The sequence below is a fragment of the Stegastes partitus genome, unplaced genomic scaffold, assembly GCF_000690725.1.
Source record: "Stegastes partitus isolate 25-593 unplaced genomic scaffold, Stegastes_partitus-1.0.2 Scaffold30, whole genome shotgun sequence".
NCBI classification, from domain to species: Eukaryota; Metazoa; Chordata; class Actinopteri; family Pomacentridae; genus Stegastes; species Stegastes partitus.
This window is the reverse complement of record NW_007577761.1, coordinates 1,280,759-1,294,128: the sequence shown is the minus strand read 5'-3', so window position 1 is coordinate 1,294,128 and position 13,370 is coordinate 1,280,759. Positions and strand designations below refer to the sequence as shown.

The following is a 13,370-nucleotide window of genomic DNA, read 5'->3' as shown; positions in this document are numbered from 1 at the left end:
GCTGGTTACATAAATGCACGAGATATAGCACCAGCGTTTAGAAAAGTCTTTCTGAAAACCTCAAAAGATTTGTGTTTTCATTGAATATTGACCAAGTATTGTATTTCAAAACTGGAAAAGCCCTCTGAACAAGCGCAGACCTCCACCAAGCAGCTTATTTCCAACATATTGTGATTTCCAGCCAATGTTAAAGTCCTGCCTTCATTTTATCTACATTATTAGATTCATGGAGAATCAAAACATACCTTTAGCATTTGAATTAACATTGATATCATTAATAACAAGCTGACGGAGTGATGAAAACCTCCTTGGCGGAGGTAATAAATAGTGCACATATTGTGAAAAGGTTAATCAGTGTCCTTTTTCCACGTCTTTCACTGATTGGTTGTTAAACAATATATTTGCACCATGTTGTAGTCAGATGGAGTACCTACCACAACCCATTGACCTTCTTTGGTATTACTATAATCTGTAGTCTGAGTTTGGGAAGGCAGATATCTTAATATCTTACTAATTAGCGAGATTGTACCCCCACCCAAAAGCAAAAAGGTTAGGGTTATCGTTTTTAAACTAGATCCATGGATAGTGTCATATAATTTCTCTGACTGTTTTATCTCTGTTGTCTTTCTTCACCTGTCAGGTAAACTGCCACGATGATGTGATACACCTGTTGTTGGATATGGGTGCTGATATTCAATCAATCAATCAATCAAACTTTATTTATAAAGCACTTTTCATACATAAAATGCATCACAAAGTGCTGTACATTACAGAACACAATCAGGAAGGGATTAGGGAATACAAAATAAAATACAAAACCCCACCCTCCCTCCCAGCCCACATTTAACACAAAGACACATGCACACAGACACACACACACACACACACAGGGACACCAAGTCGGGTCTCTACAGGAAGCCACAGAGGAAATGCTATCTTGAATTACAATGGGGAAACACAGGAGCAAAAACTAAAATGATAAAATCATAAGACATACAAAACTAATAAAATGCTAAAAATAAAAGAATAAAAGAAAATAAATGAAAAGTATTAAAACATAAACTAGTAACTCTGACAAGTTGAACTGTGAAGGCATGTCTGCCCTGGCTGTGTGCCATGTCCTCTACTACCCTTTGAAGTCTCTGAACACCGCTTTGGTTGACCCATCTGCCAAAACTCCAGCAGGATTGTGCCTAATGTAGTTTGTAGAATTTTGTTTGATGGCAATGTCTTTCGGTTGCCCACTACTTTGATCGAGACTTAAATATATTAACTATCAGATGAATTGTAATTAAATTATGTTACAACATGCATATGTTCAACACAAGTCACAAAGACATTTTTGGTCGAACTAGAAATTAAATTTCTTACCGAACTGTACTAATATAGCCAAGGTGATACCATGGACGAGTGATCTACTGATCTTTTGTTTAGCAAATATCTCAACAACTTACATTACAACTTGTCATCAGGTTGTGGAATCTCCATCTTCATGTGCAAACAGCCTCCAGATCAGCCAAGTTAACGTCACTGTGGACACACCTACACTCAACAATAGATAATGTGTTGAAAACATTGTATTCATAGATTTATCCCTTCCTAGAACATTGTCGCCACCTTTTGGCCAGTTATGAAGTATGTCTCCAAAACAAGCCAGTTTGAGTTCTTTATGTTCTGTTTTTCTGTTTTTCAGGACATCAGAAGAACTCGCAGAACACATCTCACCTCAGAGCAGTAAAGTGTCCATTGACAGTAAATTCATCCCAGAGCGCTGGGTTGGCCGAAATGAAAAGGCTGCAAAAACTGAACATTTACAGGAGGAGAAGAGAAAAGAGAAAAACGGAGGGGTTAAAGACTGTGAGGAGACAGAAGGAGAGGGAGAAGAAAGGAGCTTTGAGGAGGATGAGGAAGACAGTGAAAGGGAGGAAAGAACTGAGAACTGTTGTGATCAAACATGGGAAAATGAACAAATGGAAGTAAAAGGTATGTTAAGAGAATTTAAAAATGGGGAAACAAAAGAGAAAGATGTTAAGCTTGTTGAGAACAGAGAAACTCAGTCAAGACAAGAAAATATGGAGGAGCAAGAGGAGGCTGAGGAAGATGTGGAGCCTTCCACTGAGGTGCTGGATTGTCACATCACACTGGGAAGTGTGAAGTGGAAAGAAACTCGAGCTACGGTAGGAGAAAGAGTTCATACTGTATATAATGCACCGAGATCCCCTCCCGTAAGTGGTTTGATAAGCTGGTACTTGTTTAAATTTGATTTTGTCTGTTTCTTTGTGTGTCTGCTGTAGAGCAAAGACAAAGATGTGACCCCAAAACAGTCCCTTGACTCTGCTTGTTCGCTCAGCAGCTATAACATGAATGATGCAGAAGCACTGAGTCGTACAGGGTTTCCTCAGTGCTCCGACACACAGGGGACTGTACACAAAATGGCTGCCATGAAAATTGAGTCAGTCCTGTTTCTCTGTTTTCTTATTTAATGTGTTCTAATGATACTGATGTTATATTTCCCTCTGTGTATATGAACATTTGAAGTGTTGCCTGTGTGATCAGGCACCGTGTTCGTTTAGACACCGTGAAGCTGTTATTGGAACGTGGAGCTGATCCCAACACAGCCAGGGTCCCCTTGCTTGTCCTCTTTTTAGCCATTATGGCTGCTGACACCGAGGCTGTGAGGAGACTGCTGCTGTGTGGAGCTCACACTGATATTCTCCTCCCACCAGAGGTAGGAATTTACATTTTGACACGTTAAATCATAGAGAAAAGTAATGACATTTATATGATATCCCTGTATAGCTCATCCTTTCTGTAGAAGAAAGGTCTTTATCCCCTACATGTAGCTGCAGCGCTGCCAGGTCCAGCAGGCCCCAGAACCACAGAGCTGCTGCTGCACACTGTCCCTGACCCAGACACACGGGCATGTGACCAGGACGAGGTCTATGAGCCAGACAGGGTGTGTGTGTGTGTTTTCATGCAGTGAATTTTTTTTAGGACCCTTAGTAATGAATGTGTTGGTGTTATTACAACTGGTATCAGAGTGTTTTGTTACAGATTTCCATGAAGACCGAGGAACCCCTGAGCTCCAGCAAGAGCCCACATCTCAAAGAAGGAGGCCGAACTGCGTTGCACGTGGCCTGCCAAAGAGACAGTGACTATGTGGTCAGTGAATACTTTGCACACAGCCACACCCACACACGTCATCACTCATATGAGACATGATTCAAAAAGACTGTGGGAATCTATAAATCCCAATGACAATAAAAACGGATTCATTTTACACAGAACATGCATTGAGTACATTTGTATGTCATTTGACTTTAAACAACATGGATTTATTTTTATCAGAAAAAAAGGAATAATTACCTTACTGCTAAATTAAATCTTTGCATGACTGTTTGCTCTTCAAGAGGAACTGCAGGAGACTTTGTGCAAGGCAAAGAAAATGTACGAGGTTTTTCTTATAATAAAATTTTGATCCATTTAAATGACTTGTGTTTTTTCCCAGAATGCCAGTAAAGTGGTAGCCCTCTTGGTCTCCCACAGCGCCTGTGGACACTCACCTCTCTCTCTGGCAATAGCAAGTGGCAATGAGCTGGTACAGCCCCTCCACACACACAGATTCACACACGCACGTGCACACCAAACCTCACTTACTCCCAGACCTGTTCCTTGTCCCTGCTCAGGTGGTGGAGGAGCTGTTGAAGGGGGGCGCAGATCCCAGCATACCCCTGGGCTGCAGGGTGGGCAGTGCTCTATGTGCCCTCACCAACATCAACTACTATTTAGGTGGCAACAAAATTCAGCTGCTACAAACAGATACACACACACTTATATGTGTAGATGAAAATGTTTCTCAGACTTAACCTCCTCAAGGCATGCTGCAGGGTAAATATCCCTCTAATCACCTGCACTAAGAGCACATACAGTCAGTTTATTTAACAAAGCTAATATTAGGTGTCTTCTAAACTTTGTATATGAAAGTTTTTTATGTACAAAACACCAAAGATAGCTGTGTTCCAGATGGCTTCAAATGAGTCAAACTGAAAGCTGGGGTGGGCAGAAATGTGAAAAAGGCAAAAGGAGCTCTTCTCTAGCTGTCCTAAGCCCCTCTCACCAGACGGACAAGGACATACAAGGTGTGTCAGAAAAGTTTCAGGACTGGTGTCACAAAAGATAATTTCAAATTCAGACTACACATTTTCCCCTTCAGATAAAGTAATCCCCCTGGAGTCTAACACACTTTCCCAGCCTTCTCTGCCACGCTGCCATGCACTCCTGGAAGGATTGTTCCGGGATCCTCCGCAGCTCCGTTGTCACAGCCATCTTGATGTCGTCCACGTCTTCAAAACGGGTCCCCTTGATGACCCCTTTGAGCTTGAGGAAGGGGATAAAATCCCATGGAGCCAGGTGGGGTGAGTAGGGAGGCTGCTCCAGCACGGCGATGTTCTTCTCAGCCAGGAACTGTGTGATGCTCAGGACATTGTGAGCAGGCGCGCTGTCACGGCAAAGCAGCCACGACTTGTCCTGCCACAACACTCGCCTCTTCTCGCGCACTGAATGAAGCAAATGCTGCAGGATCTCTTTGTAGACGTGCTGGTTGATCGTCTGAAGGGGAAAATTCGTAGTTTTTAGTTTGGGTTTGAAATATATCTTTTGTGACACCAGTGCTGAAACTTTTCTGACACACCTCGTATACACACATTTCAAACATGCACACAAACCCAAACTAACATGAACATAAAACTGAACTAGTCATAGCTGCAGGTGTTAGACTTTGGCTGTGGTTGGCTAATGACTAAACTATTAGCAATATTTTACACAGCCACTCATTGCCAGCTTACAATACATCTACTTCTCTCACCTAACCAACCACTTTGCCTACTCTGTGCACTGCAGCTTGTGCCAGTTTAAATTTAATTCAGTTCCCACTCTTTATTACTGAAATGACTGTATGCCTCAACATTCATTTTCATAGGAAGATGAACATTTTTAGGGTTTTTTATGGGTCTTCAGGGAAAAAGCAGTTGCTATGTTGATTCTTTGAGAAGAATTAGGTTGAATCATGTGTGTGTCCTTGGTGTAGTTGGAGATGTTAGCTAAGGCTGGTGCTGACATCTTAATGCCAGTCACGGTGGGCGATGTCGTTGGATCTGCAGGTGACTATGCACACTGCTCCTTCATCCAGGTAATCCACCATTTGTAAATAAACTATACATTTCATTTGAATTTAGTCAAATGCAAAAAAATAACGATAAATCATATTTTTGTAAACTTTGTTGTTTTTTTTTCTCTGTAAAAAAGTTGTTGATTTAACTTTTATGTTTTTTGGGTTTTTTTTTTAAGCCATAGTTTTTGGTATTTTAGCACTAGGCTGCATTATATTGACAGATCCATCTTGCACCCATTATGTGTACCAATGCTGGAGGACAGTGAGAAAGCACGAGAAGTTTTTTTGTGGTTTAGTTGATTTGTAGTTCCACCTGAATAGCTGTCTACCTGTTCTATGTTACTCTGTAGGACTTGCGTATTGCCAAAACTCCTTTCCACGTTCTGAGCAAGCGGGAGAGGGAAATATTCAAAGCACTGCTCAGCAAGATGGGAGATTTGCTGAGACAGACTGCTGGCCAGAGGGAGAGACAGAATCTAGAGAGAGAACAACACCGTACATTAAATAGTCAGTGCAGTGCATTTATGTCGTTTTGAAGGCAAAACAAATGATATTTAGTTTATTATTGTCTTTGCGTATTGCTGTCAATTATATTGTGTGTGTTTTGTTGTGTGTGTGTGTGTGTGTGTGTGTGTGTGTGTGCACTGTATGAATGTAGCAGGTACCAGGAGCTCAGAGAGGTTTGCACACACAGGAGGAGAGGCCAAGTCTTCTAACAGGCCCCTCCTCAGCCATGGAGGCTTACAGGAAAAAGTAGAAAACCGCAGGTATACATACTCACACATTCATGTAAAGTGCCTACGTATTTTCTTTTTTCTACTTTCTGTCATTTAAACTTGTACTTTGTCTAAACCTATTTCCAACTCTGTGTGTAAATCTTTTCTTAGGAAACCAGATGAAGGACACAAGGAAGAGTGTATCCGGGTGTCAGGTGGGAATCAGGCTGTCTCCTTCCAACAGTTACAACCCAGCAAACCAAATCAACACCAGCCCTGATATATTTCCCCACAAGCACCAAAGCTTCAACCAAAAGTACCACAAAACAAGCTTTTAATAAAATGAAAATATGTGACTTTGTCAGAGTGTTTTGAATCTGTGATTCAGCTTTGATAGGTAAATTATGCATTAGATACCAATAGATAATGTACAATATCTGGGAAATGCTAACATGGTTTTATCTCCTGGATGAACAGAGCATATAAATACTTTGTCTATCTGTCTCCCTCAAACCAGCCTCTGCTGATGGCATCCAGAAACGCTTTGATTGGCTGGACTGAGTGGCGCTATTGCCGTATTAACTGGAGTAGCAGCGCCCTCTGTCTACAGCTGCGACCGTCGGAAAAAATATTCCATGAAAATCTATTCTCGTGAATTTATCAGAGATTGTAAATAAACATCCCCTGGAATAACTAAAAGTTATAATAAATAAATAAATGCCCATTTATTTAAAAATATAAATATATTCACCATATTATTATATGTATTAGATATTTAAATACAGATATAGATATTTGTGCTTTATCCAATTTTATTTTTTAAATTTTTTATTGGCCTATGTTGCACTAAATATCTCAAAAACAGACTCAGCACACGGAATGACGTTTTATTTAATTTTAAATAAACAAACAAACACACCTATAAATACACATTCCTATTTAATAAAGAAATATGGCTTTTTAAAAAAACTCAAACAAATAAACGTGGTACTAGGTAACTACGAAACGGCATTTTTTCTCTGCTCAGCTGCGTCACATATTTATGAATGTTGTCATGGTGATTTATCCATTTGAACCTAAACTTAAGAACATGTATCCGTTTGAAACAAACTGCCACTGTTAGTTCACCTGGACGTTTTCTAGAGGAACGCTGCAGCACGTATTTTCACAGCTAGCAAAGTTTTCTGTAGTTGATTTGTTCTTTTTAACTGCACAAAAATGGAAGAACCACAGGGGAAACGTTTCACAATCTCGTCTTGGTTCAGGAAAGTCCGGACGTTCGTTTGGGATAACCTTTTCATAGCCTCCATCACGCCTAAGTTATGACAAGCTAATGAAAGCTAATCTGCTCTGGCTGTAAAAGAAATGTGACTTTTGTTAGAACAACGTGGTAGAGATTTACTGGCTACTAGCTAGCTCTTACTGTGGCTAAGCCTTGTTTAACAAATTTATTAACTTTAATTTATGAATTAAATTAAGTGTTATTTTCAGTTATTTTCAACTGCTAAGATTTCTAAGTATTTAAGAGATGCCAAATATTCAGTGAGTTTACAGTGTTTTGTTGTTTTTGTCTGAATTAACGTATTTTTAAGCCGTTACCTGAATGCCATTACTTTTGTTTTAAAAAAACAAACAAAAAACGGAATTTAAATTAAACTCGGCACACTGTTGCCATGACAACGCCTACGTCTTTACGTCATTGGGTGATTAAACATGGCGGCTCCGGTAGGTCTTCTCCGTGTGGATGTAGCTCCCTCTGTCGTCGAATTTAGCGTGTTTCTTCGCGGTGAAGCCTCGTGAAAGTCACAGTTTTGGTGAGGAGAAGAGTTGTGATTTCTTGAACTACAAACAGACGCACAACACCAGTACCTGTAGCAAGTTAACAGCTAGTTAGCCGCAGAAGTCTTTTGTTAGCTTAGCCCAGTGCAGCAGTTTAGACTTCAACCTGATAACTGCTTCATTTTTAATAATTCCAGAGGAAACTGAATCCAGTATGTCAGACACTGTTCGCTCAAGTAAGTTGGTCATACAGCTGTTATCATATGTAAAGATGTTACTTGCGACAGAAATGTGCAAAGTTCATTTTACGTCAAAGTAAAGAAAGTTTAAAAGAAAAAAAAAAATCACAATCCACTGAGCTGGAGCACCGTTGTCAGTTTTAGCTACACTGTAAAATAAAATACGGTAGCTATCAGAAACTGTGAAAATAGGCATATATCAGTAAAAAAAAAATTTTTTTTTTGTTTGTTTTAATTGTTTTGTTTTTTTCGGTTCAATTAAAAAGCTAAAGACAGTGTAATTGTGTGGTTACACATTATAAAAGAATACATTGCTATTTATAAAAATTCGGATTTTGGATGTGGACATTATTTACAATTTTGGCCTGTAATTCACATGTAGATTAATATCCCTTTTCTCTAATTTTACTGGTTATCATGTGTTAATGAACAAAACTAAAACACTTGACAACATTTTGACTTCTGCCAACAGATCAGACTTTTACCAACAGTAAAAATGACATCTAAACATTTCTGATCAACTTTATCGTATTTTTGAGGGATTTAACGCATGAACTACAGATTCACTAATCCAGAGTTACTTTTTATTATTCTAAATTTTGAAAAAAAAAACTCCAACAACTTACAATTTACATCGATGGCTCTTCGTAAAACATTTGAGGCCACCATCCTAACATTTTTTCATGGGGCGTATTTCCTATATTTCCTAATAAAAATTCAACATTCTTTGAAGGCTCAACATGTGAGTTTCTGTGGAGTTTATCTTTTGTCTTGTCTTTGTTAGTTGAATTTCTGCTATTTCTGTTCTTTTTCTTCCACACAGGGATCACTTTAGGCTCGCTTTTGAATCGGCACGCCACGGTTACAAGATTGGCGAAAGACCTCATTGCCATTCCAGCACAACTTCTGATGCAAATGCTGCAGGTCGTCTCCATTCCCATCACTGTGACAAGCATGATAATCGGTAAGCTGAAGGAGCGTTTCTCACTCTGATGACAGATTGTGCTTTATTTCAGGTATATTTGTATTCATGTTCACTTAAGTCATGTGAATGCCTTCATAGCAAATTGAAAACTATACGGGAAATAATCTCTTAGTCTCAACCATCATGGATAGGTCTAATTATATGTATATGTGACACAACATAAAAATGTTTCTTAGCCGTTCACAGTTTAATTATTTATATTTTTTCATAGGTTTCAACCAGGTAAAGAGTATCTGCACAAATATTTAAACATCTGCCACCAATGTGCACTAGTTGATGTTTGATCTGCTGTACACTGACTATACTCATATATGGTTCTACGAATGTGCTAATCTTCACACCACATTATCTCATGTTTTATATCCGTTATAGGTGTTAATGGTTTTCGGTTGAACTCCATTCCAAAAATAGCTGCACGTGGAGTCGTCTACTTTGCCGTGACAACCCTTCTGGCTGTGGCTACAGGTAAGAGAAATACAACAGTACATTGAAATACGATTCAGCTTCTGTCACTTGTTTTGTGCACAATACTGTCAATGAGTTCCATGTTGCTTGTCTCAAAATTATCGTAAAAGTTGATGCTGAGGATTTTTTTGGCCACAGTTGTACAAACGAATGACAAGAAAACTTGCTTATTAAGTCGAATACTCAGGTTCTCGTTGTTTACATCGAGGTAAGAGTGTTTCAAGTTTGCAGGTTGATCCAAATATGTTGGACTTATTGTGACAAAATTTCCATACTATTTGTTGTTCTGCGTACAGCGTCTTGTCTTACCATGTCAAACTTTACCTTGGTTTAAACAGTTGGGCTAAACAGTCAGGCAACTAATACAGAGGAAGTAAGTGTTTAACCTGCTGTGTAACCTTATGTGATCTCAAAAGACAGTTTAAAGCATCTACAGTGTCTAAATTTACTGCAATTTATTCTCTGCTGTCTGCAAATATGCATTACTAAGAACATTGTAAAACTATGCGTCAATAACAACATTTGTAAAACACACTTTTCCAAGATTTTGAAAATGTGTATTAAGACCACTGTGAAATTACACATCAGTAAGAACTTGCTGAACATGTGCATCAATTGCAACATTTGGGAAGAAACTGTAGGTTGGCTGGTGTTTTTCCCCACTTAAAATAGTCCTGTGAGGTACACATATGTTCTGTCAGAAAGGTAAGTTCATGCTTGTCTTCGTCTGAGTAGGTGTGGACAGTCCTGATCAAAAGAGCAATCTTCTCAGTCAGGGAGAGATCATGGTCACCATGCTGGTCGTCGTTCCAGTGCTGCCACTCTAAAACAACAACAGAAAAATAATCCAAAATAAATCAGGGCTGTATGATAACATTACATGCATCTAAAGCTGATACTATCAAAGTATTTTATGGTTCAAAGTGTTAGTCTGTCAGAAAAACAAAATTAAGAGCAAGGGACAGGAGAGAACTCACTGACCCTGTTTGAAGTCCCATTCAAAGTCCATGAGGTTCCTCAGCAGTGTGACAGTGAGACATGTGTGTTCACTGTGGCAGACTTCTTTTGGACCATCATGCCCGTCTTCTTGGAGACACCCTTTCCTCGGATGACCTTTGATCCTCTCTCTGGATTGATACCAATGAAATCAGAATAGTCTATGATCAGTGACTGAATGAAAAGCTACATTTTGTGATCTAAAAGAGGTAGGGTTTGAGTTTTCTAACAGAAGGTGACATAACTAACTAACTGGTAAAAAAAAAAAAAAGATTATACAGTCGAGCCCCTGAACTTTGGAACAAACTTATCTGGTCAAAATCTGCACCAGCTTGTTGATCACTATTTTTTTTCTTGGTGCCTTATAGTTTTATTCCACGTTAAGACTTAGTGTTGGGATGAAATAGATGAAACATTTGCAGTACTAATCACTTTTCAGGCCACTGTGACATTTTATGCAGCAGCTGTTGAGGCAGATTGAGTTTTAGCTGCTATTTTTGCTTCCTTTTTCCAAACTTGGATGTGTTTTGTCGCAGGGATGACGCTGGTGCTGCTGATCAAGCCGGGGCTGGATGGAAACAGTGGGACAAGTGAGGACGACACTGTGTTGGCCTCCTACACCGCCCAAGCCTTGATCGATGTGATACGGTGAGAAGGCAGATTCACTTCACACACAAGTTGTTTGGACTCATCAGGTTCATGACCACAAAGTTTGACTTTATTCTTCATAGAAACATGATGCCGATGAACCTTGTCCAGGCTTGGCTCGAACAGGTAGGTTTTTCTTTCGTGTGTGCTTCATCCCCCCCCATTCACTGTGATGTACTGTAATGTAATGTATATGTAAAGGAGTTTTTTGTGTTACTAGTACAAAACAACCATGGTGGATGGAAGCCCCGTGTCCACGTTCAATGCCAGCCTGGGGATGGTAAATCTGTCTGTCCCTCATTTCCCTGAAGATCGTTTCTTTACATTTTCAGTGATAAGTGATAGCACACGAAGCTGCCGTCTTATTTATCTCCTCATCTCACTGCAGAACGCCACTGAGCCGACCATTACGGGTAGCTACGTGGCAGGACCCAACACACTCGGCCTGCTCGTCTGCTCCTTCGCAGCTGGCGTCTTCATCAAAAACTGGGGGACGGGGGGGAGGGGAAGCTCCTCCTACGTGTGGCTGTCGCCGTCAACAGCGTTATGGGGGAGGCGTTGACCTGGATCCAATGGTAAAATGGAATGCGGTAACCTGAAAATAAACATGTAGAAGTCACATTTAATGTATAGTAAATGCACAGCAGCATCTTCTTCTCTCCTATTCTAAGTTGCTTGTGTCAGGGTTTCAGATAATTATGGGTTTCAGGATGTGTTTGTTTTTCTGAGTGACACTGCTCTGTCTTTTGACTCGGTGTTTCCTTTTAGCTACTTGCCAGTGGGGATCCTGTTCATGATCACAGGAAACCTCGTGGAGGTTTACGACTGGGAGACAGTCTCCAAACTGGGAGGCTTCATAGCTGTGGTCATCACTGGGTACGACCTTTCTCACCTGTTTAGCCCACTAAAAAACAGCCACTTGACAAATCCAGCATTTCTGCACCTCATAGCAACTAGTGATATGCTATAGTTGCTATGATAAAACAATAAAACCCAATGTAGCTTATAAATGAGACTAAAAATGACCAACTGGGCCATTAAGTTTCTTTGTCCTGTCAGCAACTCTGTCATTCATCAGTATTAGCTTGCATTGATATTCAGTGTATATTATATTGTATGTTTTAGGCTCGCAATCCATGGAGGGATTGTTCTACCGGGCCTCTATTTCCTCATGACAAGACGAAGCCCCTGGCCCGTCATTAAGGGGGCTTTTCATGCGCTGCTGACTTCCCTGTGCATCTCATCAAGGTAAGATAACTTTTAAAGGCTCGGTCGTCCTTCGCCCAGTGTCAGCTCTGTGTATTTGTCACCAGGTAAAACACCGCTAAGTGTAGCTTAGCAAACCAATGCACAGCTACAGTCCTTCTGTCTCTCCAAGCGTTAGTTATGTGAGGGTTCGACAGAAGAAGCGGGAAGTGAATGCGTTCTATAAAGAACGCAAATGATTAATCAGCTGAATCTGAGGAGATCTGGAGGGAATTTTCTCAGATTTGGCTGATTTTGTGTGAAATGACAGACAAGTGACTGCACACACAGACGACACTCGATGCTCCCCAACAAGTGACAGCATGTTAAAGTCAACCTTTATCTTTTAAAGAGGATGTTACTTTTGTGGTTTCTTTTCTTTGTGCGTCTCCAAGCTCCGGCACGATGCCCATCACGATGCAATGCTGCAGAACCAGAATGAACATTGATGACAGGATCACCCGCTTCATGATGCCCATTGGCACCAGCGGCAACATGGATGGAACGGCCCTGTATGAGACTGTGGCAGCAGTGTTCATCGCCAACCTCAATGGCACCTACCTGGACTTCGCCCAGCTGTTAACCATCGTGTAATTTCATTATTTTATAACTTGTGTTGCGCCTTTTTCCCTCAGCTGTGTTCTGTCAACTGCTTTCCAGCTTGTTTCTCATTCTCATAAAAGGTGATGCACGTTTCATATCGCTGTTGTCAAATATCTGTGTCTGTGTTTGCTCTGCAGAGTGATGGCAGGAATTTGCAGCCTCACAGCAGAAGCGCTCCCAGCGACCGGAGCTGTATCGACTCTGTTCGTGCTGAATTCAGTCGGCCTGCCTGTGAAGCAAGCGTCCATCCTGCTGGCTGTTGAGTGGCTGCTGTGAGTTTAATTTCTGGTTAAAAACCCGAAAATAGACACAACAACTTATCACCAATAATGAATGAATGCTGCCGTAGTGGTGGAACATTAAACCTGTGCATTGGGGAGATTTTGCACATTTTAAAGACGTGGTATCATGTAATTTTTTTCTATGTAAACTAGTACAAGAATCTTTGCAATATCAGGACTTTTAATATGAATATTTTCTACTTGTGCCATGTTTTCTGCTTATAGAATAAGCTTGTGCAATAT

At 40.4% G+C, this 13,370-nt stretch overlaps 2 protein-coding genes across 6 annotated transcripts; both read left to right on the top strand.

Annotated features, from left to right (window-relative positions):
• Positions 1–1,911: 1,911 nt before the first annotated feature.
• On the top strand, positions 1,912–9,290 carry LOC103370381 (ankyrin repeat and MYND domain-containing protein 1-like). 5 transcript variants are annotated; one of them, XM_008299436.1, is made up of 8 exons: positions 1,912–2,177; positions 2,295–2,956; positions 3,055–3,162; positions 3,509–3,598; positions 5,087–5,188; positions 5,521–5,677; positions 5,829–5,937; positions 6,058–6,250. In XM_008299436.1, the coding sequence occupies exons 3-8, from the start codon at positions 3,061–3,063 to the stop codon at positions 6,164–6,166; spliced, it is 669 nt and encodes a 222-aa protein (XP_008297658.1). In that variant the 5' UTR covers positions 1,912–2,177; positions 2,295–2,956; positions 3,055–3,060; the 3' UTR covers positions 6,167–6,250. The 5 variants fall into 5 exon arrangements, 4 of the variants coding, with proteins under 4 accessions (XP_008297658.1, XP_008297668.1, XP_008297651.1 ...); XM_008299446.1 differs by having other exon boundaries at positions 1,912–2,728; positions 2,800–2,956; XR_520882.1 differs by lacking the exons at positions 1,912–2,177; positions 2,295–2,956 and adding exons at positions 8,728–8,868; positions 9,262–9,290 and having other exon boundaries at positions 2,964–3,162; positions 6,058–6,202.
• Positions 7,880–13,122, top strand: LOC103370455 (excitatory amino acid transporter 3-like). The gene is made up of 9 exons (XM_008299519.1): positions 7,880–7,901; positions 8,728–8,868; positions 9,262–9,354; positions 10,887–10,998; positions 11,466–11,573; positions 11,767–11,874; positions 12,124–12,246; positions 12,639–12,833; positions 12,984–13,122. The coding sequence occupies exons 1-9, from the start codon at positions 7,880–7,882 to the stop codon at positions 13,120–13,122; spliced, it is 1,041 nt and encodes a 346-aa protein (XP_008297741.1).
• The last annotated feature ends 248 nt before the right edge of the window (positions 13,123–13,370 follow it).